At 46.4% G+C, this 24,706-nt stretch overlaps 4 protein-coding genes and 1 non-coding gene across 6 annotated transcripts in view; 3 read left to right on the top strand and 2 right to left on the bottom strand.

Annotated features, from left to right (window-relative positions):
* Positions 1-1,320: 1,320 nt before the first annotated feature.
* LOC135815683 (NAD kinase-like) lies at positions 1,321-10,682 on the top strand. Its single transcript, XM_065329006.1, has 11 exons — positions 1,321-2,014; positions 3,983-4,087; positions 4,462-4,615; positions 5,104-5,212; positions 5,703-5,797; positions 6,947-7,049; positions 7,253-7,527; positions 7,808-7,907; positions 8,440-8,597; positions 8,858-8,940; positions 9,541-10,682. The coding sequence occupies exons 1-11, from the start codon at positions 1,959-1,961 to the stop codon at positions 9,713-9,715; spliced, it is 1,413 nt and encodes a 470-aa protein (XP_065185078.1). The 5' UTR covers positions 1,321-1,958; the 3' UTR covers positions 9,716-10,682.
* Trnae-uuc (transfer RNA glutamic acid (anticodon UUC)) lies at positions 7,561-7,632 on the top strand. The gene has a single exon. It is a non-coding gene; the product is annotated as a tRNA-Glu (tRNA).
* Positions 10,683-11,526: 844 nt separating the features above from the next.
* On the bottom strand, positions 11,527-12,126 carry LOC135813511 (uncharacterized). Its single transcript, XM_065326604.1, has one exon. It carries the CDS (start codon positions 12,124-12,126, stop codon positions 11,527-11,529), a length of 600 nt encoding a protein of 199 aa, XP_065182676.1.
* Positions 12,127-12,900: 774 nt separating this feature from the next.
* Positions 12,901-14,451, bottom strand: LOC135815682 (ADP-sugar pyrophosphatase-like). The gene has a single exon (XM_065329004.1). It carries the CDS (start codon positions 13,983-13,985, stop codon positions 13,371-13,373), a length of 615 nt encoding a protein of 204 aa, XP_065185076.1. The 5' UTR covers positions 13,986-14,451; the 3' UTR covers positions 12,901-13,370.
* Positions 14,452-14,862: 411 nt separating this feature from the next.
* LOC135815681 (mucolipin-2-like) overlaps positions 14,863-24,706 on the top strand; it is a 32,862-nt gene continuing 23,018 nt past the window's right edge. The window contains exons 1-7 of one of the 2 annotated variants that reach the window (XM_065329002.1): positions 14,863-15,798; positions 17,931-18,030; positions 18,437-18,583; positions 19,612-19,765; positions 20,841-20,922; positions 21,869-21,956; positions 22,864-22,960. In XM_065329002.1, the coding sequence (XP_065185074.1) occupies positions 15,380-15,798; positions 17,931-18,030; positions 18,437-18,583; positions 19,612-19,765; positions 20,841-20,922; positions 21,869-21,956; positions 22,864-22,960 (1,087 nt within the window). In that variant the 5' untranslated portion in view covers positions 14,863-15,379. The other variant, XM_065329003.1, reaches the window with a different exon arrangement.

The raw sequence follows: 24,706 nt of genomic DNA, 5'->3' as shown, positions 1-24,706 counted from the left end.
TATAATTTTATGATGCAATGCTCCTTGCACCAGTGATTTAACAGTTACAACATGTGTACGGGTGTCAACCAGGTCAACGCATCACACGTTTTTTCTTTGCAATAATTTGTACAGGATCAGATTGGCTTTGCAATTTGGTCCACCACAGGTTCCGGATTCATCTGATAATCTTGCATTGCATCATAAAAATGACATCAACTAACAAATTCTGTCGTGACAGACACAGTAGTGACCAGGGAGTCGTAAAATACGACTCCCTGGTAGTGACAACAGCAACAGCAGTGACAGCAGCGACAGCAGTGACAGCACCCATACAAGCCTTACAAGGCCATTACATAGTCACTAGCAAGAGTCCATAGTGTTGGGGATTTAATATGGACTCTTGTCACGACATGTCAACAGTCATCATGGTCATAGACTCATATCGCGTACCGGCACTGCCATAATAATTATAATATTTAAAAAAATGTATCACTCCCTTTAATAGTATTGACTCACATAGATTTTTGCCATACCTAAGCAGTGAAATATTCCTGCATATTTCACTCCTCAGTAGGGCTATATTGACCGCTTATATTTGACTCCTTTTTAGCGATTGAACACATGCTTTGGTCAGTCGTGATAAATCTAATATTGACTTCGTACTTGGTCAGTATGAAATAAAAGACCTCGGTCTTTTACTCGGCTTTTATTTCCTATATTGACCTCGTACATGTACTCAGTCAATATTTAAAGTATCTAATATTGACTGAGTACGAGGTCAATATGAAATAAAAGCCGAGTAAAAGACCGAGGCGAAGCCGAGGTCTTTTACGAGGTTTTTATTTCCTATACTGACCAAGTACGAAGTCAATATTAGATTTATCACGACAAACAATCCGTATTTCAAATTCCAGAACGATAACCTCATGAATCCCGGTTTTATGATTGCACAACCGTTGCACCACCACCTACTCATGCAGTGACAATGCTGCACTAGGCACCGTTCAACTGCGCAACCCCTAAGCAGTCAAATATAAGCAGTCAATATAGCCCTAAGGAGTGAAATATGCAGGAATATTTGACTCCTTAGGTATGGCAAAAATCTATGTGAGTCAATACTTAGGGAGTGATAATTATAATTATTAGATAATACTGTAGTCGAGTTGCAGAGTCTTGGCCTTGGGCAAGTAATACTAATAGTTGGGGGTGACGTATTCGTACTCTTGGTGCCATGCATTACAAGGATTACGCTACTACTAGTACATGACTCGTGAACTGTCAGTTTTGAGTCGTTTGACTTTTGAGTGTTTGGCTTTGAGTTGAAGTGCACTTCTTTGGCCTTCATAATCACTTTTTCCCGGGTTTGGAACTACTTACCGATATGCAGTATGTGTCTGGCCCCTGACGTGACCGGCAGCATAATTTCATCGACGGTTGTAACTTCGTGTCGACCTTTCTTGTTGTAGATACGCTCGGCCATGTGCAGGCGCTAGGCAGGCACTCAACGTGACAGGATCCTGCCTTGCATGACGGTTTGTCAGCCGTCCTCATTCCACGCACCCTGTCACGGTTTCCTCGCGACCATGACTTATTTGCTGTTTTAGCCTCAAGCTGACGATAAATGGACAGCTCCACTGTAGTACTAGTACTAGTAGTAGCCCCACCAGCGCTAGGGCACTTGGTAACAAGGCTTAGCGTACATGTAGTCAGAATGATGAATGTACACCTCTTCAACGAGGACGTGCAAGCTGCAGATGAAGAGAGATTGAAGTGGTTGCTGGCACAGCAGTGATTAGAACGGAAGCACTTTCTCCGGCGATCCTCAAGAATACCTTTGCGTTCATCTGTGCGCTGTCAGCAAACCGTATCACGAGTAATAGTAGCTGTTGCTGAACTTGAAGACGAGAATGATATTCTGCTTGTGACACAAATACAATCGCAGTGCAAGTATTCATTTTTGTGATCCAATCTTTACCATGGACTCGCCTGCTGACAAGCGAAAGCAGTTTGCCAGCCAACCAAAGGGCCGCAGGTACCGTACAACGTTTCTTGTATGCAGTCACGTGTTTCTTCTCTCGCTTGCTGTCGGTCTCTCTCTGTCTCTCTCTGTCTCTCTGTCTCTCTCTCTTTCTCTGTCTGTCTGTCTCTCTCTCCCTCTCTCTCTCTCTCTCTCTCTCTCTCTCTCTCTTTCTCTCTCTCTCTCTCTCTCTGCACTCGGAAGTTGCGGGATAAATGAGCATGTCTGTACTTTATTTTAGGAAAAAATCGTTACTTGGTGACCGCTACAGTGCCGGTACCGGTGTACGGTTGTGGTGTGGAGAAATCTCAGTTATAAGTCGTTGCCTTGGGTACATTTGGCTGGTACAATATAGAACAGATTTGAACAGCTGGTGCCGCAAAGGCAGCATAGCAGCCTCATATATGAGTCATGCTAATCAAACTCTACTCCAGAACCAGAGGATTCTATTTGCAAAACGTGTGCGAAACCTGTCACTGTATAGCACTCGTCAAAGTGTGCACGGGTGAGCCACTTCGCACACCACAAGCAGGGCATATTCGCATGCCAACTGTACCGCAAAAGCGTGTGAAAGTAATCACATGATTTTGGGCAAAATCTATGCTCTCGCCGGGTTTCACTGTGAAACTGCTCTGGCCTTGAGGCAGGATCAAGCATGAATGCACAGATAGTCATGCAGATGAGAGACTTATTGAATATACTGTAAAACCTGTCAGGGCGACCACTGGGATAAGGCGACCACCTGTCCAAGAGGACCACTACAACCAGGATCAAGGGATGCTAGTTCTCGGTCAAATAACCCTGGATATGGAGGCCACCTGGTTACAAAGACAACGTTTTGAAGGTCCCTTGAGCGGTCGTCTTAGACAGGTTCCACTGTACAAACATGTAACACCCCCACTGTACATACATGTAACACCCCCACTGTACATACATGTACAGTGGGGGTGTTGAAAGTCACTTATCTCACAATGTACACAGAATGGTGTAAGTACGTGTACAATGTCATGTAGAGTAACACCTGCCTTAAGACAACCACTGCCCATGCCCATGGGATTGATAAACTGGTTCACTTGGCCAGGTGCCCCCCCCCCCCCCCCTCACGGTGGTCTCCTGATCCAGGCTTAGTATGTCACGTGACCCTGTTCACTTCATGATCATGTGGTATATCATTCTGATCAGCACATCAAATTGCATACACCAATGTGTGCACTGCTGTACTCCAACTACCGTATCTTTCGTGCAAAAAAGCTGGCACCCCACCTTTTTGCACGAATACATCTGGCCAAGATCGCCCATGCAGCCTTTACCTGAACATTCGTTTTTTCATACAAACACGAATTGGATTGTGACAGCTTGTCCCCAAGGATGGTGCAGTGTTTTGCCTGGTGTAGCTCTGACCCCAAGGATGGTGCAGTGTTTTGCCTGGTGTAGCTCTGACCCCGAGGATGGTGCAGTGTTTTGCCTGGTGTAGCTCTGACCCCAAGGATGGTGCAGTGTTTTGCCTGGTGTAGCTCTGACCCCAAGGATGGTGCAGTGTTTTGCCTGGTGTAGCTCTGACCCCAAGGATGGTGCAGTGTTTTGCCCTAGTGGTGTAGCTCTGACCCCAAGGATGGTGCAGGGTTTTGCCTGGTGTAGCTCTGACCCCGAAATATACGGCATAAGTAAAGTTACTAACAGCACTCGCTTCGATCTTGTTCTGTACACAATTGACTTAGTAATTCGCTTAGCCTTCAAAACATCTCTCGTGTAGTGACAGATGTGGATACATCGGTCACCGTCACCTATCATAAGGAAGTTTAAATTGGCCATACTGGCCTATACGTGTCATTTAAGTTGCCGAATTTCCAGTTTACAATTAAAATCAAGTGGTCTATGGCAGACTACAGGTCAAGTAGATACTAGCGTTAGTACTTAGTCTTGTACTTAGTTACGTTAGACTTTTCAGACGATAAGTGCTGCATGTGTTGTGCGTTTCCGCAGGACATCAAGCGCACCCGCTCCTGCCGCTCGCTTTGGTCGCAGTGCAGCCGGCACTAATGCACAGGGATCACCACCCAGTCGCTCTGACGGCGGCCCAACTAGAAAGTAAGGCTTTATAACCCTAGCGCTGTCCTTGTTTCGGACACGTTGACAGTGCAGACTTCATTCCTGTGCCGCTCCTCTCACTTCATCTGGATTTTTATAATGAGTAGTGTATGCTGTTTCAATCCCTGTGGTGGAAGAGAGTCTGCTTGTTTGACAGCATTGTTCTGCTACAATGCGTGCACACGGAGACGCTTACACATTGTGTACAGTCGTATGCCTGTACATCTGTCCTTGTGACTCTGCAGCGGCAACTGAATCGGTCTGTTAGCGTTCACCCACCTGTAAAGATTCTCCACCCCTACTTATACTTTGTATATTTGCATCGGTACTTACTACTTGGTGATCTCACAGAATATCTGTTGTTTATTGCACAGGAGCTCCGGGTCTTTTCGCGAATTCCTCGTCGATGCATCGGGAGAGACTCGTCTTCTCTGGTACAACACACCCACCAATGTCCTGGTCATAAAGAAGTACCGTGACCGCAGCGTCACGGCCAAGTTCAAGGACGTCACTCGATTTCTTGTCGAGGTCAGTGCTCCAGTGCATCAGTGGTGTAGACCTGAAGGGGATCTAGAACGCCTTGAAATAGTACTGTAGCCACTCAAAGTACTCCCCACGGGGAGTTCTTTACTGCCTTAAAATGGTTTGCTATTGGGTGAGTTACATTGTGATTCTTAAACACCCGACCAAGTCTGGACATTCGTTCGTCTGCATTTTTGCTCTCAAGCAGCTCCAAATTTCATCTGATATCAGTGATGATATCACGGAGGGTGCCCTTATCATGGGCGATTTCGAAGTGATGTGCTGCTCTCATTGAGAACATTGATATATTGGCAGCTCCCTCTGCACTATCTCCTTTTAAGATGCCTTGACAAAGTCGCAGCTTTCCGATACTTGATACTTCATCGTAAATAATTTACTTTGCTCCGTTGATTTAAAACTTGATGGTTTTCTCGACCAGCATGCTTTCTGGTATAATTCCTTCTTGTCTGTGTGCGCGTGTTTGATTCTCTTAGGACAAAGGAATGAGCGTCATGGTGGAGAATGCTGTTCTGTCAGAGAAAGACGTGCACAATGACAATCAGTTTTCCAATGTCTTATCACAGCTGCACTCTTTTTCCTGCGGTGAGTTGTTTGCTGTGCCGTGGAGTGTTGTTTGCTGTGCCATGGAGTGTTGTTTGCTGTGCCATGGAGTGTTGTTTGCTGTGCCATAGAGTGGTGTTTGCTGTGCCATGGAGTGGTTTTTGCTGCACCGTGGAGTGGTGTTCGCTGCGCCATGGAGTGTTGTTTGCTGTGCCATGGTGTGTTGTTTGCTGTGCCATGGTGTGTTGTTTGCCGTGTACCATGGAGTGGTGTTTGCCATGTAGCATGGAATGTTGCTTGCTGTGCCATGGGGTGGTGTTTGCTGTGCCGTAGTGAGCTGGTTGCTGTGCCGTGGAGTGTTTACGATGACTGGCGGCAAGTTTAGTTAGACATGTCAAGTTCCGAATTAATGATGATAAGCATGTTACCAAGAGTGTTACTTGCCTGCAGTAATTCACACTTCTCCACTGGCGGGCTCCATTCCAGAAAGCCAACTGAATTGTGTGTGTATTCTGTTGGCTGCGTGCAACAGATGATCCTGACTGCGACGACAAGATGGCTGAAATAGATTTTATTGTCTGTCTCGGCGGCGATGGAACCCTGCTCTATGTGTCTTCGCTATTCCAAGTAGGTGATGCTGCCATTCGCTCTTGTGTGTGTGCTTTGCCAATCTGTAAATATGAAGCTTTGCGACAAATGAACGATGTACATCGTGTGCCGTTGGCCTAAAGCATGTGTTGGTTGTAAAAATGTAGTCACATGTAACAGATAGAGGGGTGCTGCAGATAGATTGTGTGTCCATTACATGTAATGTGCACTGGCATACACTTTCATCCTAGTAGTCCCGAACACAAACACACACACACACACACACGTGCGTACGTCACAGTGCCCCCCCCCCCCCCACACACACAGTGACACACACACCATTGGACGCCCATCGCCAGAGGCGATGATAGCGATGCCACAGCAGAAGCCATAGCAGCTTGTGCTGGGATTGCACCATTCAACAGCTTGCAAGGCTGAAGAATTGACCACCACTATTCAGCCTGGTCTACACCACACTTCATCATTTGTGAGAACTAGACCTGGTCTAGTGAGAAGGCATTTTACTGCCTGTAATTCTGGTGAAGTAAAATAAAGTAACAACAACAACAACAACAACACAGCTATGAAGTGGCTTTTTCTGGCCAGTGAATCCCTACTTTTTGGTCTTTTTCATTTTTTTCCATTTCTTTCACGCACACACATCACACCACATACTCCGGCATGCACTGGCTGTTGGTAACCGCCCAGGAGAATGAAAGAAGAGCAAGGAGAATGAGAAAGAGAAGAAAGACACACACACACACTCCCAAGTGCAAGCCGTTCTCAGCAGCACATGGGTCCATCTGAGTACTTCTTTCTTTGAGGAGCACAAAGCTGAGATCCACTGCAGAAAGCAAAAAAATAAATTTTGGGCAAGGATGTACTACAGTAACATGACTCAGTGATGAGGATAGTAACTGAGATACGTCTGGAAGAAATACATGGGATGTGATTGCATGTTGGGTAGCTACGTGACATCATTATGTAGGACAGTAACATGACGCCATCTCTCCCTCCCCCCCCCCCCCCCCCTCAGTCGAATCCTGGACACGCCACAGTGTAACCTGTAGAGGGATGCTACACATAGCGGGTCGTGACATGTGAGGTGCACGGGATTCCCTGGCTGTTTTTTAAGTAGTTGTGTAATGGTTCTTTTGTCTCTCTCATTTCCGTGACGTCCTGCTGCAGGAGAGTGTACCGCCAATTCTTGCCTTTCGACTTGGCTCGCTTGGCTTTCTCACACCGCTGGACGTCAACAACTATCGAAGGATCATCTCCGACGTCATAGATGGTAGGTGAAAGCAAAGGTCTTTTAGTCAGCCATATAATTATGTGCAATGGTATTTGAAGACACCCCACCCCGGCAGAAGCTTGTTTACAATAAACTGTGGTGTAATCAAGTTGTGTGCTTGTTACTTGTTGTTAGCCATCATGTTCCTTCTGTTGGTGCAGCATAACAAACGTAGGTTGACCTCTTTTGCTACGTTTGTTCAGGTCGCGGCACATTGACGCTTCGCTCACGGCTGACATGTCACATCAACCGAGCGCACCCAGCCTCCACTTCGTCATCCACTTCCAATGGCTCCCTTGCTCCTGATGACTTCCACCGGCAGATCTCTCCGGATTACAGAAAACATCGGTCACCCTCACCGACATCACCCTCCGCGCTCACTGGCCGCCAGCCACTAGCTGGAGCCGACTCTCCACCAGTGTGCTTTCGTCGTTCTAGCAGTGTCATCACGAACAGTACTCAGACATCTCATATGCTGGTGAGTGACGCTGGGTTCTACTCCATCAGCTTGTCCCATATGGTCTAGTGGTTAGGATTTCTGGTTTTCACCCAGACGGCCCGGGTTCAATTCCCGGTGTGGGAAGTGCTTTCTCTTTTTTTTTCTTCATGTTTTGCAATTCCGTTTTTTTCCAGTTTGAGGAATTGTAGTACATGTACACATAACACGCGGTAAACGGCTTCTCTATACTCCGCCGGCGTCCGTATTGCAACACATTGGTGTGGGTCTGCTGTTACAACCGTTCATTTCTTTTGTTTAGGTTCTGAACGAGGTGGTCATTGATCGTGGCCAGTCTGCCTATCTTAGCAACCTGGAGATCTATTGCAACGGCCGGCAAATCACAGATGTGCAGGGTGATGGTAAGTTATCAGCTGGTGTGTTCTTTCTCGATCAGCCAAACAAGTGAACACTTTTTTACTAATTTTTTAGTTTGCGTTTTAGTGTGCGTTTTGAAGACTCCACTGCAGCTATATTTATGTGTATCCCCCCCCCCCCCCCCCCCCCAACCACCATAATTATTATTCAACCATAATGATAAACGTAGAGAGCTTGTGTGGGCAGGAGCATGTTTACCGTCATGTCACCAGGTGTGTATTTACCACCATCTTATGGATACAGTGCGGCGCAGCAGGAGTTCAGTTTGAACTCCCTAGGCTGTAGTAGTCGGAACTCTACACAATTGGGGTCATTCGAAAGATCTGTTGTTCAGTGGATGCATATCGCCTTCGGTTGCCACCAAACGCCTCGATTCCTACTGCATTGTTGAGAAATCAGCTCTCCACGAGAGACAAGCGTTTCCAAGAAAAAACTCTAGAAGGGGTTGCTCTTCCTGCGGACGTTGCATTCTCTGACTATCTCTGTATGTGCACATGTAATGCCTTTTTTTTGCAGGTTTAATTGTGGCGACACCGACTGGGAGCACTGCGTATGCGGCAGCAGCCGGTGCCTCCATGGTGCATCCCAGTGTTCAGGCCATGGTGGTGACGCCCATATGTCCGCACTCGCTCTCCTTCCGACCCATCATGGTGCCCGGTGGAGTGAAAATTGAGGTCAGCTCTCATTCTCCAACTCTGCCTGACTCTCTGTCTGTCTGTCTGTCTGTCTCTCACTCCCTCTCTCCCTATCTCTCCCTTTCTCTCTTTCTCTCTCTCTTTCTCTCTCTCTCTCTCTCTGAGGTTTTTTCAAGTCGAAGGTTGCTGAAAGTTCCTTTTCTTGATGTGCTAGTATCATCCAAGTCCTATGAATTTCCATTGTGCGCAACCTCTGTCTAACAGTTATTGTGCGCATGTGTGTTTGACTGTCTGCACAGGTCAAAGTACCGTTGGATGGTCGTGGCACGGGTGCAGTATCATGCGATGGCAAAAACAGACAAGAGCTGGCCAGGGGTGACAGGTAGGCAGTGACCACTACTGTGTAGTGTAAATGCAGAACGTTTCTAATTGCGGATTATGCACATGCCGCCAAGAGCAAGAGCTTCCCCTACATGCAGGGGTTCGTCGCGCAGTGAAAACAAGCACATTCTATATAAAGCATGACTTGCGGCTTGGTCTGGGGGCATACCTGCTTGAGATGTAACCGCCGATGCATGGGAGGGTAGGTGACCATGTGACAGCCCGGCCGCGTACGACCCGCATGACATAGCCTTGCACATAACACACAGTCATGGTCTCACAATGTGCGGTGAAAGTGGAACGCGGAGATCGTCAAAGGTGGAAGTTTTGTTCATCCACTACAGAGCGGTTGCTCGCCTTGAGGAGTTCATTCCTCGTGATGATGCGGTGGAAACAACGTTGAAGGCTTCCCATTGGATACTATATTGTACTGGTAGCGTACTAGCTGGTATGCATATACATTATACACACACTGTACTGGAATACAATAGGCACATAGAAAGCTAGACATGGTACAACCTAATGTCTTCTTTGCTGTGCTGGAATGTGTGTGTATGTGTGTGTGTATGTGTGTGTCTTTATTTCCATGCTTTTTTCTTAGCGTATCGATATCGATGAGCATTTACCCGTTGCCATGCATAGACGGTGCTGATCACGTTTCCGATTGGTTCACCAGCTTGTCCTCATGTCTGCACTGGAATGTGCGTACTAAGCAGAAACAACTCGATGCCGAGGAGGATGAACATGATCACGTGCACACCATTCCCGAGGAGTAGCGTGCAGACACGTCCTACTGGTGATTTCCATTGTTGCATCGCTACATGTCGTCTTGAGGGGCTTTGTGTTGAGTAGGGCATGGGCCGACAACATTAATTTTGATGTGCTCCTGCATATCACAGTACAGGCTGTATCTCTCATAATCAAGAATGCAGGAGCACTTTCACAACACACATGTAGTTACTACCACTGCAACTAATGATGAGCATGCACGGTATCTCGTAACGCACTAGTGACAACGCACTCACTGTTCTGCTGCTGGCTGGCTCGTTAGCTCATTACCGTCAACAACAGATCACGGGCGATTAGAGTCAGTGTGGTGGCTTTTTGTGTCTTGTAGAGGACAACTGAAGACTACAACAGTATACAGTATACATGCAGTATGTGTTCCGGGGCCCCAGTGCAATGCATTGAGGTGAACCCCAGTGCAATGCATTGAGGTGAACTCGCCTCGTGCTGTTTCTGGCACCAGCCCTGGAACACGTCTCTGATTTATTTCCTTGCGGTCAACTGCATCCAGAGCACAGAGTAAATGTGTTCAGTTTTAAAAGTTTTAATTTCATTGACCTGGCAAGCCGATTGAGTTTCCCTGCCGCGGGACGGGGTGTATTTCTACAGTATTTTTAAAGTTTTTTACATGACCCACCTCTGGATTTATGCGAGGACCCATGTTCACTGAACACACACATCTACTTCCTCTTGAAGTACTTTCTGATTTTCCAGTGAACCTCTTCTCTTCTGCTCAGTCTCTATGCTACTGTCGTAACGGTACACCTCGGTACAGAGAGGTTATCACGTGTACATTCAATATCACTGCTCTCATTCACGTTCTGTTGTCGAGCGTTTCTTGACAATGTCACGATGATTACCAAAACACTAGTGAACCGTTTGGTTTTCACCATCGTATTTGTTTGTATTTTGCGTACAAACGTGAATCATAATTTGCAAGCTGCCCTAGCTATTAGACCCGCTTTTCAAACGTTGCTGGCTGAGTTGCGGGCCATTCATAGCAGCACAATGTGTGTGGTGGTGGTGTTGTGTATGTGTGTGTGTGGTGGTGGTGGTGTGTATGTGTGTGTGGTGGTGTGTATGTGTGAGGTGTGGTGGTGTGTATGTGTGTGGTGTGGTGGTGTGTATGTGTGTGGTGTGGTGGTGTGTATCTGTGTGAGGTGTGGTGGTGTGTATGTGTGTGCACTCTTGTGAGTGCGTATAGGTGTGAGGTAGGGCTGAATATGAGGCACAATGTATTAAAATCATACACTGCTGTTACGCTATGGTGCCTGCCAAAATCTGCTCCCAAACAAGTCAAGATGGTCACTCATGGCCACAGTAATGTCCCATACCGTAGACTAATAGACTAGCAATAGTATACACGTACACTGCATCTCAAAACAGTACACTTCGTCCCAACGGTACACTACGTCCCAATGCATCTGCCCCATATGTCAGTCCACTTAAATTCCCACTTTCCCTGTGTATTCTCGAATCGTAATACGGGGAAACTTGCTTTTAGAGTTGCTACTTCTTTTGTACATGTACACCCAGGTAACAATAGTACCAGTGCACATACCAAAGATCCAGTACCTAATGCACAAATTTGTAGTGCGAGTCTTTCATATTTTGGGAACTGGACAATATGCTGGTAAAACTCAAGATAGGTGATAATACACATGTTATAAAAAAAATAAGCGCCACCTACTAATTGCAGTTTTCAGAAGTCAGTACAGAACAGCACTTCGACTTGAAACTTGCTCCAGCTCAGCAAGCATTATTCCAAACCAGCAAGGAGTCCCGCTTGCTCAAGCAGAGCTTATATCTGTCTCCAGATCCGTTTCTGCACTTCCTTTCCGTCCACTTCAGAAACCTCTTCTAGTTGCTTTGCGTACTTAGCACGCCAATCCGCTAGATACGGAGGCTCCTTTAGCTCGTCAGCAATGCCGATCTGCTGACAGCAGTGTCCGAAGCCATCGTATTGAAGTCGGCTCAGCAACTCCAGGATTTTCTCTTGCGGCACGCCCACGAACTCGACCGTCTCCGTTGACTCAGCAAGCAGTGTCTCCTGCACGACAAGGGCGAAGCGCCTGGTCAACGTGCGCTGTGTGTTCGGGTCATTGCCTCCGCCCGGTGTTACCGTGCCTGGTGTGATGGGAAAGAACTGCCAGCCAGCAATGCCGAAAGCATTACACAGAACTCTCCTATACTCTCCTGCAGGAAGGTAGATATGACCACTCTCCTCGATCCGCAGCTTCTTCGGGTCTACGTCTTTATTCAGAATATTCTGCACCTCTTCGGACAGCACAAGAGACTCTTTAGGTTTCAACTCCAAATCCCCAAGGACGCCTCGTCCGGGTATCCGTCCAGTTCCCCACCGAATTCCAGCAGCAGCCGTACCCTGATGACGAACTGACATACAGTGACGAAGTGGACCTTGGCGTGCAAGTGCACAGCAGAGTCGAGGAATAGATAAAGCAGATTGCATGGCAATTGCTTTCTCCACAGAATATACTTCGTAACTCTCTGGTGCAACACTATAATTCACGGAGCAGTCATTCGCAAGATGAAACTCCCCTATGAATCAACGTTCATTTTACAATTTGTCAACTATTACTACTACCGGTATTGTATATTCGCTCTCAAGCTGGACTCAGGTACGAGTCGATGGGACATATGTACGTAGCAGTCTTTCAATTCAAACTGTTCCAATTATTTTGTTTTATCGAAATGCTTGCCTTCATTTTCAATAATATTTTTGAAGACTGTCAGATTTTCAGTGCACCAAGGAAACGCCAGCTCCAAGGAGTAGTAAAATACCGATATTTTATTACTTCCTGATTCGCTGGATATCCGGATCACATCACGGACTCAGCTCAGCTGATGAGCTCATTGTAGACCAAAAAATACAACATTGAACTATTAGTATTACCACCAACCAATGGCAATGGTCCACCATGCACTTGTGCTGTATGCATGGTAAAACACAATGACTCACATGTATGTCGGCTGTAGTGTCAGTGCAGTGTCGTCTGGTCGTATTGGGTGTTCTGAATATTATCTTCAACTTCGCTTTTCATTATCTATCAGTGGACAACTGTTCGTTCTGTTCAGCATCTGTGTTGCATTGCCAAGTCCCACGGCATGTCAGTCCCCTGTGGAGGACCTTAGGGCAGAAATTGTAGGTACAGTGTATACTAAAATGGACCATCCATGTCTCCGTGCATGTCGGCATGTGACATCATTGCGAATGTTGGACAGCGTTGGCCGTACAGTCACGTAAAAAAACAACATGCCACCTAAAAAACTAGCAAAAATTAAATTTCATACAGTGAACAGTCGAGTCTGCAGTACACACAGTCTCACACAACACATGCTAAGAACAAAAAACCAAAAAAATTGAATTCGACATATCCATGGAGAGAATACCATAAAAGAATTATCTTATTGGAACAGCATCTGATGGGCTGCAGTAAAACATATCTGAATAAAGATCTAGAATTAACTGATGGGCTGGAAAACCCTATACAGTAAAACATAACTCCAACTGATAGTGTCCCTTAGGCAGGTTCTTCCAGAGAATATACTCGGCATCGGCTGCGATGGCATGTAGTATGTAGCCAAGGCTGAGTGAGTACAGCTATAGTACCCAGATCCGGCCCATCATCTATAGGATAAGCCCAGTGCAAAGGCATACAGGCGTGAATCGATAGTCATGGACGCGGACAACTCTTCCAGTCGAGCGAGGAGACCACTGATTGGCACGCACATGACATCGATGAACTCACCCTCGTCCAGGTGCTTGGACGGGTTCACATTTACCTCGTCATCACCATCAATGTGTATTACAACCATGGTAGTTGCACAGTTAGACGCACCCGGATCCATGCTGACCGCCTTGCTAACTCTTTCCACTCTGCCCTGGTAGCCGGTTTCTTCATAGAGCTCGCGGATAGCAGTCGTCTCCACGTTTTCGGCCGGGTCCATCAGACCAGCGGGGAATTCCAGTGTGCAGGCACGCATGGGCGGCCGGAATTGCTTCACCAGCACGAGCCGGTCCTCCTCACCAGACTTCTTTATCGTGGCTATGATATCTGCACCGTCCGAATCCGCACCAGGTCGCCGTGTGGTGCGTGACAGTGACTCCCACTGCCGCGTCTTTCCGGACGGGTCAGTCCATGTTAGCTGATTCAGACTCAGCCACTTTGCTGTATGCAAGGGCTCACAACCAGTAACACATGCTAGAGCTGCTGGGGAACTAGCCACTCCAGACGCCATGTCTGCCCAGGTGGGGACTAATGGATTCACTTTGTTGTGGATGATATTCACCTCTAAGTCAGTCCAGTGTTTAAATGTGGGATTCTTGACTGCGAATATTTAGTCGAAATCGAATTTCTAATTAATTCTTGACTGTTGTGTTTTGGCTGTCGCAGAAATGATGGAGGGTCCCCTGAAAATTACCACATGTCAAACTGAATACACGTACCAGTGTTATTGCAATAAAAGATAGTTCCAGTGCGAAAATCGCCTCAGCCAATAGTTTTTTTCCCAAACACCGGAGATATCCTATCACTATAGTATCAGTGTCAAGATTATGAAGATGCAAAAGAAGTACAATGTCACACGTACGTACGAGTCTTCTTGGTACTGTATCCACAAAAGACAAACTGCCTTTCAAACACTTCGAAGAAGTTCCTTTGCTGATACATGCAGCTCGTGGTACATCCTGTACTGCCTGCTTTTTTCTTCTTCACAATAATTATTATTATTAATTATTTCAGCCAGCCAGCTAGATGCCACCGCGTACCGGTGCACCCACAATCGTGGCGTGCTGACGCCATATTCACGTTCCCTTGGAGATCGTGTAAGAAGATGCTCAGGGAGTCGTAAAAGTTACGACTCCCTGATATTTATCTACTCTTGATCACATGCATGATCGATGATGACGACGATGAGCGCATCTGCCATAAAAATGACGTCGACGTGCATGGATAGATGTATCCGCGGATTCCACGCATTCATTCGGCACTGAATCGGCCGGCGCTGATCTGAACAGTTCAGAACAGGGAGTAGTAAAATACGTATTTTACTACTCCCTGGTTCAGAACATAACATGATAACGTCAGGTCATAAGTCATAACTACATGACTGTACGTGTATTTCAAAATTTCACAACATTTCAGGGTTGTTCAGTGTACGTGTCTTTCTTCTTTGATATCTGGTGTATTCAGAAAGTGCGTGGCATATCTCCAGTCTGCATGTAGTTTTGAATTATCATTCCTTCCCAATTCCGGCATCGATCTATTCCAGGTCGCATCTGCTTTTCTTCCCGGGACGATTTTGTACACGGTTGTGTTCACTGTTTGAAATATTGAAATAAAAACGGCAATCGTGTCCAAGGCCTTGTGAATTTGTGATTGTTCCAGGTTCTGGCAGTGGTAGTTCAGATGTTCGTGATCTTATACTGACTGGCATAGCATGCCTTCGGCCATTTTCACGCTGTTCGGAGGAGCAAGAAGTGGATGGTCATTACTGCTGCCTGTCAAGCCTGTCTAGATTTGACCAGATAAATAAATTAATATCATCATTGCTCCCTCACTGTGTATGCTTTCATCCTGGCTTCTGGGGTTGGACCAGCGCCTGTGTTCAAGCGCAGGGAGAGCACAGTGGAGATGGCGAGTGTGTTGAGGTCATACGGCTCCATCGATGACACACCCGCCGTCACGAATAGTATCAACGGAGATGCACCTCCTGGCAGTAAAACCAATGACGAGCGGGCGCCATTCCTTCCGCAAGCACCACGCTCCCGTAAACCGATGACTCGGAGAAGCTCATCAAGCAGTGCTCGCGAGTGGGTGGGAAACTTGTTCACTCGCATCACGTCACGCAATGGTGACAATGCATCAGATCAAGCAACCGACTCGTCTGGTAATCAGTTTAAAGGATCTGCTGACTGTGAGTGCGGCCTTCCAGACAATGAGCCGTTTCTACGGCGACTGCGGCGCCGAAACACGGTGACTGAGCGGCAACGCAGCAAGCAGGGCACCGTAGCACCAGAAGTGGAATTGCGTGCATTACGATCGCGTTTGAGGTAAGCATGTGTGTGGGGGGGGGGGGGGGGATGATTTGTCTCCATTTGATCATGATGAAAACTATGGCATTCTGATAGGCGGTGCCTGATCCAGGTTGGGATGTGCACTGAGACGGCAGGAGACGAGTATGGCAGTGGGTTGGGGGGGGGGGGGGGGTAGACCTGCGAGAAGACTGGTTGCTATGTACCAATGGTGTGGACATACCTTGCAGGCAGTACTGCAGCCATCACAGAGCACAACAGCATGGTTCATATGCACCATTTGACGTTTCTGATCATAACCAGTTGCCACGGTGCCATTGCGTAAGTAACTTAGTTAATGAACAATTCTTGGGATGGTGTGCTAGATAGCTTGGTGCTACGGCGTCAACATCGTCAAGTTACATGTAGATGGAGAACCCCAGAGCTCAAACATGGCGCACTTGGAATCATTTCTAACGGCATGTTCGATTGGTTGGATCTGTATCCAGATCAATCGGATCCACTCGATATGTGCACGTTCGTTTCAACGAATCCGGATGTTGGATCTGGAACCGATCTCCCTACTCCATGAGCAGGGTTGACCATATCCACCTTATTCATTTTTGCCAAAGATCGTACTCTGTACGTGATACGTGTACAAATGGTGGAAAGAAAAGTAATGATGCGGAAATCGTTGCTTTCTCTCATGGAAACCATCAAAATCACTAAAATTCCAGATTCATCATGGGCAACGTTTGATTGGACCTTGGTGGATCCAAAGGATCCACTCAATCGATCTGGACCGGATCCAACCAATCGAACATGCCCTAAGTTACCTTCAAGTAAAAAGAAATAATTTCCCTGGCAGGCTCCCCACACTGCACCAGGTGACATGTAACCATGCCAGCGATTCCCACCCTGTCGAAGAGATTGGTGACGACGGTTCAAGTTTCTAAGACCGCGAAACGATATGAAGTATCACGCAGGAGATCAGGAGAAGTCCCCACAGCACAAGTCTTCGAGGTATTTTGAACAAAGAAAAACATTGTATACATGGTAAGTTACCGAATATATGAGCCGAAAAAATGAAAATGCAGTTCAAAATTCTGAAAGCCGATGAGCTTTCAAAAAAAAGAAATTGAGAAAAGGAGGGGTTCAATTGTGCATAACAAAATTGCGTAGTGTTCAACAGATCAGGCTACCACGAAAAAGGCTACAAATATTAAATTTTTGGCGATTCAGAGGTTGGGCAAAAGTGGCAGCATCAATTTTTTCGGAGAACTGTTATTAGGTCTCGACAGTCAGGCATGACGAACTAAGTGTACACCAGTATACAGGCGTCGTACATTACTGCGTGGCAGTACGGTCATTGCAACGAAAGTAATTTTCGCTGTTCATCTCTTTCCCGTCAGAAGTTGACGAAGAACTTTCGTTACTCCAAGCAGTCACGGCCAAATCTTACGAATTTTCGTTGTGCGCAACCTCTCTATTATGCACATCATAATGCACACCATAATGCACACCATAATGCACACCATAATGCACATCATAATGCACACCATAATGCACATCATAATGCACACCATAATGCACATTATAATGCACACCATAATGCACATTATAATGCACATTATAATGCTTTATGATTTAAACTACGAATGTAGGGCTAAGTCGGGTAGCATTTTCTTCGGGCAGCGGGTTCGGGTAGTTTCCCACGTGTACCCGATCGGGTAATGTTACCATGGTAACACCACAATGCACCCCTGGCCTTACACACTGGGTAGACATGCGGAGTATTTGCATGAATTTGTACACATGCACTGTACATGATGTCATCTGCGACTTCGGGTTTGCGGGTAGTATTCTGTACCCGTCTACCCGAGGTCCTCACGGGTTACCGGGGTAGCACGGGTACCCGACTACCCGTGCACACTACTAATTTAAACCCAGGAAAAGTGCCAGACAGAACGGTGAGACTCGAACTCACGATGCATGTTTACCATTATATCCCATTTTGGTGCAGGGTGCCCCCCTGGCACAGACCCGTTCGTTGACTTCTACTCACCATCCTGCCCATTTGATTCGTTGCAGCCGGCTCAAAAACTTGATGTGACGTCATGGTTTTGCGTATATGTAATACATGTGTGTCTTGCTCTGTTTGTCTTTGTCAGTTTTCACTTCAGTGATTTTCATCGCAAGTACATGGAACACAAGAAGAAGCCTTGGAAATTTGTGCTGCAAATTCTGAAGATTATTTTTGTATCGGTCCAGGTCAGCACTGTTTGTTGATTGTCAGTATTAACATTGCAGCTGTGCGGTATGCTTGTATTTGAATGTATGCTGTAGTCTTTAGATATATGCTCAGTACAGATAAGACAGGGAGATCAAGGGTCGAGGGTCGTTATTTGCAAGGTTGACTGCAGATAGGTAGGTAGGTACTTCGAAGTAGATAGGTGGGTGGGTAGGTAGGTAGATGAATAGATAGATGGAGGGAGGGAGGGAGAGAGAGAGAGAGAGAGAGAGAGAGAGAGAGAGAGAGAGAGAGAGAGAGAGAGAGAGAGAGAGAATGCATGATTGTGTGTGCACGTGTATTGGGTGTGCACGCAGGTGTGTGTTAGTTATTGTATGTGGGTGTGATTTGATTTCTACTGGCTTCTCTTCAACCTTTGACTTGCAGATTGGAGTGTTCGCTAATTCCAAGGCAGGCATTGTGACTTTCCTGGAGGACAATGATCAAGCTATGAATCACATGTTTGTCGGCAACTACACAGACCTGTTCACGGTCGAGGACGTTCACAATCGCCTGGTCAACCTTCTAGACAACGTAAGTACATGTAGTGTACACGGCATGAAATCAGTTCAACAACAGGTAAAAGTGTGCAAAGCACTGCGGTACTGAACTACTAGTGCTTCAGAGCCTCATCGTGTGTGAGTGCCGTAGAAAAAAATCGATTTACAGCAGTTTCCTGACGGTAGCTGCACTGTAGGATGCATCACAGCAGAGACGGTTTTATTGATGTCCCCACTGGATACCCATCTATTGCATGGAAGTGTAGTGTAGTAGCATTATAAGTACTGCAGTAACATCACTGTTTTATGTTGTGTGGGCCTATGCTTTAGAAGATCATAGATGTGTACTGGCACATGCACTGGCTATGATGCCATGAAGTTCAGCACTGCCTTACCTACGATGTATTTGTACAAATAAGTGAAATAACCATTGATAATTTTCAACAGTGTTCATGGCATACCACTTCCTATGTGCTGATCATGTCTGGCTTCTTGCTCAGTTTGAAGTTCCAACGCTTCTTTAGTATTGAACTTGGGTACTGTGCCAATTATTATTATTATTATACGCATTCCCGCGTTGAAGTGTAGCAGCAGTATGCTGCGTCCACAGCTTCGCTTATGCAGAATGGCTTGGGTGAGAGGAGAGGGGAGAGAAAGCAACAAGGCAACCAACATCTTCACAATAACATGAAGAGAACCAACCTACATATGCATGATTGCACAAGAATGGAGACGACCAAATATAATGGCTATAATCATTGTGCCACAAAACCGGTACACAGGAGATCTGTCGACAATGTAACGAAACATAAAACTCAGTTACTCACTACAGGTTCCACTAAATTACAAGAGAACAACGCTACAACGTTAGAATTGCCGCTAAATTATCGCAAGTGTAGAGAACGAGTCCAATACAAATGAAAACCCACTGTGCCAATAGTAAAGTTAATGTAAAAATAAGGAAGGTCATGTGCTGCTTTAGGAAGTTGACTAATTTTGTGGTGTCTTTATCGTTGTCATCATCTTCGCCACATTGTACTGTGTTGTGTGTGTGAATTGCAGTACTACCACATTCAACATAGGTTCATTGGTGCATACGACTATGCATGGAGGAATGGCAGTGTGCCACCCCTTGAAGTGTGTGTCACCTATTACAAGCAAGGCCGCGTGTTCGCTTTCAACCAGTCCTACATCTGGGATAGGGACACTGTCTATGGTATGCCAGTAACTAATTACTTTCCTAGCTCAGCTTGTTCTTATTCTTGGTGCTGCTGCCGCCGCCACTGCTGCTGCTGCCGCTGTAGCTTTTCGTCAGTACCTTTGGTAATTCGTAGTTTGTCCAACACTAGCAATTATAAGCAAGATACTTGAGAGTCAGAACGTGTTTCAGGTCATTGATTATCACTTTTATTAAATTTTATCAGTACCACTCGCATTTGCACCTTTGTGTCATTATTGCAATTTTCGCTGTTTACTTTAGCTATCTTCTTTCTTTCTTTCTTTCTTTTTGCGCTGTTTTACCACCTTCTTACTGTATTTAATCCACTGTTCCTGTTCCTTTTCCCTTGCCTGTATTTCACCTGATGAGAAGGCTTGAAAGTATACTTGTGAAGACGAAAACTTTCAAGATGTTTGTAATGAGCCTGAAGTGTGTCCTTTTTATGAGTATTATCGCATTTTTGTCTCAGAGGAAACTGAGTACCACACCAGTCATTATTGTGATAACTGTTGCACGTTCAGACTCCAGTACATGTATCTTGCTTATAATTGTTAGTGTTGGACAATCTACGGATTACTAGGACATGTAAACCTTTGGACCTTTCGTAATTTCAAAGGAACAGTCGAGAAGGGAATTTGACGTTCTCCCAATCCTTTGGTAGTGTTACGTATTTGGGGCAGTTGATGCATCTAAGCCTAGAGAGATTCTTTCGGCACTGTGTATGGTTTCTGGCTTTTCTGCATACGCGCCCATGTCTGTGCAGTGTCAGGGGCGTTGGAAGGTATTTAAGTGTGGTACGTCAGCCATCTGAAGTACAATTTACTCGTTGGGGGAAGGTTGGCTGAGGCGAAAATTTTGGAAATTTAGATCCCAGATCAGTGTATTTTATTGATTCACGGGGTACCAGGGGCAAAAAGTGGTACGGTCAATACCGTAGTGACCGTACCGTGTCCTACGCCACTGAGTTTGGTCTATATTTAGTTTAGTTGACATCTGGCTCTGACCAGAAATGGTTCATCCCAGCTTTGAGTTCCTTGCTCACTCAGCCCATCTGCGTGCTTTTCGTTTACAGATTGTTCAGCGCTTTCAAATGCATCACAAGCCAACAACACGAAGTGGATCGAGGAGACGTTCACCTCGACGACTTTCGACAGGTATGTGTATATCGAGTTCTGTCACTTTACTTTCCTCTATGGTTTTGGAGCACTGTTGAAAAGGCGAATGATGGCAATCGTGTCGGCTTCCGTGTGCTGGGGGGGGGGGGGGGGAGGTTGAAGTGTTGTGATGCTCTGCCAAAGACTTTCAACGGGAAGAGTTACATGTCTGGTCGGTTGTGTGGGAAGTTCTGATGCTATTGCAGGGCTGGAGGCAGCTCTCACAGAGCGGTGCGGCCGAATGCCCTGTTGAAGGGGGGGGGGGGGTAGGAATTTAGAAGGCAAATCCTGCACTCTGGGCACATTTCGGTGCATCTCCTAGCCTGGGTACAACTTGCAAGTCTGATGTTCCAATGCAGAATACACCAGTTTCAGACTGTGTCTCTATGATAGTTCACTGTACCTAGAATGTTTCTGATGACAGGGTAGTCCGGTTTTTACGACTCCCTGTTCAAAATCATACATCGAAAGTTTTCCTCCCCGGTTTTGGACGTTCCACGTGGACCGGCTTTTTGGGAAATTGGTATGGCCATGGCCGTACTGGCCGCACCAGTGGCACCGGCCCTGCATTGCTAGTGTAGGAATGATGCCCTGCATTGCTAGTGTAGGAATGATGCCCTGCATTGCTAGTGTAGGAATGATGCCCTGCATTGCTAGTGTAGGAATGAGAAAGGGAAGATCTGGAGCTACGGCTGAGGCTTGCCATTGTGCCAGGTCTCAGGAGTGAGGTTTTAGGTAGCTGTTGGAAAAAGGCAAGAGGATGGGTACTTGGAAATGACCGCTTTAGTGGCATTGGCTGGAATGGCATTAATTGACAGTGCAACCATCTACCTCACTGCTTGCGGGATCGAGGCTGCCTTGGTTATTCATTGAGATGTAAGCCTTACCCCTCCCCCAACACACTCTCTTTTTCTCTGTCTCTGTCTGTCTGTTTTTTCGTTGATAGGATTGTGCGCATCAGCAGTACCATGCGTTTCACCACACTGTTCCTCAACAGCTACTCAGAGCCGGCATGTGTTGCGCTAGATGTCGCAGTAAGTGTGTGTGTGTGGCCTTAGCAAGAGCTCATAGAGATGCCGGAGATGGTGGAATGAAACCTAAAGGCTTTGCTGCTGTATGTGTGTATGCGTGTGAGCTTGTATGTGTGTGTGTGTACATTTTGGGTAGCCATACCTCCGGTGGACACACTGAACAATGGCTGACATCAACACGTGTGTGAATTGCTGGGTTATGCTCGTGCACATGGCTGTGTGTGATACCTTTTTGCGCTTGTAAACAGTGCATCAAAGTACTTGTAGTTATTGTTGACTTGTGTTCGGCCTGGACGGATTTATTTACATGGAGCATGGGCATGTACATGTATAATACAGATGAGAGAGAGAGAGAGAGACAGACAGACAGACAGACAGACAGACAGACAGACAGACAGACAGACAGACATACATACGGACAGAGACAGACAGACAGACAGACAGACAGGCGGACAGACAGACATACATACGGACAGAGACAGACAGACAGACAGACAGTGTGTGTGTGTGTGGGGGGAGAGAGAGAGAGAGAGAGAGAGAGAGAGTGGGGGGGGGGGGAGTGTGTGTGTGTGTGTAAGGGGGGGGGGAGCGAGAGAGAGAGAGAGAGAGAGAGAGAGAGAGAGAGAGAGAGAGAGAGAGAGAGAGAGAGAGAGAGAGAGAGAGAGAGGGGGGGGGGGAGAGAAACAGAGAGACAGACAAAGAGACAATGTTGCGACAATCACTATACACTCCACTTATAGGATAACCTTGAAGGCCGGTCAGAGTGCTCGATGTGAATACTGACTGGTCAGCACTCCAGAGGTTTCCCACACATATACATGACTTGCACATACATATACATGACTTGCACATACATTATACATGACTTGCACATACATTCAACCGCCTCGTGTTCTCTTTGTTGTGTCAGATGACGATGGATAATACTGATCATGCAGGAAGAATGCCAATGAACGTTGAAGTGACGTCCACTTTCTTGGCATGCCACGGGAACAAGGTGAAAACATGTGAGTACCGTGATGCTGGTGATAGGCCGCTGGGATGTTGCAACTGAGAAAGGAGGGATCACCACAGCATTGCTCACTGGGTGATTCATCTAGTTAGAATTATGTTTGTACGTGCGAGAAATGCCGTGCTCGATCGGGCATACTGTAAAAGCCTTCTATAGTTATAACGAATTGCTAAATCTAACAAGTTAACGAGGAGAAATCTCTCGTTAAAATAGAAAATGTTATACAGAAATCGATACTAATTCTTGTCTTAGGGGTCGTCGCAAAAGTTTTCTGTCGTCCCTGAAACGAACATCGTTCATTTCGTACTCGGACCCCCTCCCCTCCCTCTGAAACGAACACAGCTTGCTATGCTGCAGGGGACACGATAAGATTTCGAAATTGCTCTGACACAATGTCCTGCCACTTCTGGAACCGGTCGGACATGGCCGGACACTGTGATTTATTTTACAAGTCTGGTACTCAGCACTCATAATAAAAAATAATACTTATTGTCTTCACCAATTTCACACACGACACCACTGCATAATGCACACGTGCATGTACCGGTACATGCTACATCACACTGCGGTATACCGTATTGCTGGTCACATCAAGGATGATCATCACACTGATCTGAAGTACTGTAACTCTGATTCAAATCACTGTGCGTTTTTCAGCAAGCATACTGCATAGTAACTGTGATATGAGCGTACAGTGTTTCTGCACATTTCCGATTTGACCTGGTTTTTCAGCGGCAGATCAAAGACATTCATGTTTACGCAGTCGACAAAAGACAAAGTGGGCATCTGCTTGCCCATTCTAACTAACTTCTTGTTGCCAGCTCCAAGATCGACAACATGCCACTACTCGAGTTGGCTGAAGGCTCCCATCTTTGCAAACGCGATGTGCTCTTTGAACGGCACGTAGTTTCTACGCGACGTTGAATTTCTGACTTATTTCGCTGCTGCTGCTCCGTCGATCTTGCACAGCGCCTGTGCAACAGGAGCGTACTTGACTGGATTTGCAGAAGACTGCTCCTTTCGATAGAGGCATATCGCAAGCTGGCACACATTTCTGACGCCTTGTTTCCCTGGAACAGGGACGTTTTCAATATTTCGGATTGTACAAGCGCCTCGCGGAATAGTTCCTATTATGTAGCGAGAAAGCGAAGAAATTTCATTTCAAAACCCCTCGATCGTTTGCTACGCTCAAACTGGAGCTACACTGAAGTGGACAGCTCCCTGTCTTGCTGTAAAACCCTGTTGTCACAGGTTGCTGCTCCGACTTCGTGAGACTTCTTCCCAGGCAGAGCGCCATTGTCCTCAGCCGTTCTCTTTCCCAGCGACGCTATTTTGTGAATTTCGATCGGACAGATTGTCCGTTCAAGAAAAAAAGCGCCGGATTCGAATCGAAAATGGTCGGAAAATGTCCGATGTCCGACCGTTATCGTGTGCCCTGTGCTGGACGACGAAATCGCATGCATGTACATGTCATATGTACAGTGTCGGTCAACTTGTGATTTTGGCTCGCACCCCCTCCCCTCCAAATGAATCATGTTCGTTTCAGGGACGACAAAAAACTTTTGCGAAGACCCCTTATACTGTTGCTAGTGAGCGTTGAGAATGAGTGAGAATCGTTACCGTATTATCTCTATTACAAGCCCAGTCTCTTGTAGAAGCCCAGTCTCTATTACAAGCCCAGTCTCTATTACAAGCGCACTCCAAGAGGGCTTCGAAGTTATAGAAGCCCAGTCTCCGATAT

This window comes from Sycon ciliatum, chromosome 4 (genome assembly GCF_964019385.1).
Source record: "Sycon ciliatum chromosome 4, ocSycCili1.1, whole genome shotgun sequence".
Taxonomy (NCBI): domain Eukaryota; kingdom Metazoa; phylum Porifera; class Calcarea; order Leucosolenida; family Sycettidae; genus Sycon; species Sycon ciliatum.
The sequence above is the reverse complement of the archived record's forward strand: the minus strand, read 5'-3'. Positions and strand labels throughout refer to the sequence as shown.

Excerpts from the sequence above, each read along its gene's own strand:
- LOC135815683 (XM_065329006.1), top strand. The coding sequence starts at position 1,959 with ATGGACTCGCCTGCTGACAAGCGAAAGCAGTTTGCCAGCCAACCAAAG. Across the intron at positions 7,050-7,252 it reads CATCTCCGACGTCATAGATG|GTCGCGGCACATTGACGCTT; the intron begins GTAGGTGAAAGC and ends ACGTTTGTTCAG. Across the intron at positions 8,941-9,540 it reads GAGCTGGCCAGGGGTGACAG|CGTATCGATATCGATGAGCA; the intron begins GTAGGCAGTGAC and ends CTTTTTTCTTAG.
- LOC135813511 (XM_065326604.1), bottom strand. The coding sequence starts at position 12,126 with ATGTCAGTTCGTCATCAGGGTACGGCTGCTGCTGGAATTCGGTGGGGA.
- LOC135815682 (XM_065329004.1), bottom strand. The coding sequence starts at position 13,985 with ATGGCGTCTGGAGTGGCTAGTTCCCCAGCAGCTCTAGCATGTGTTACT.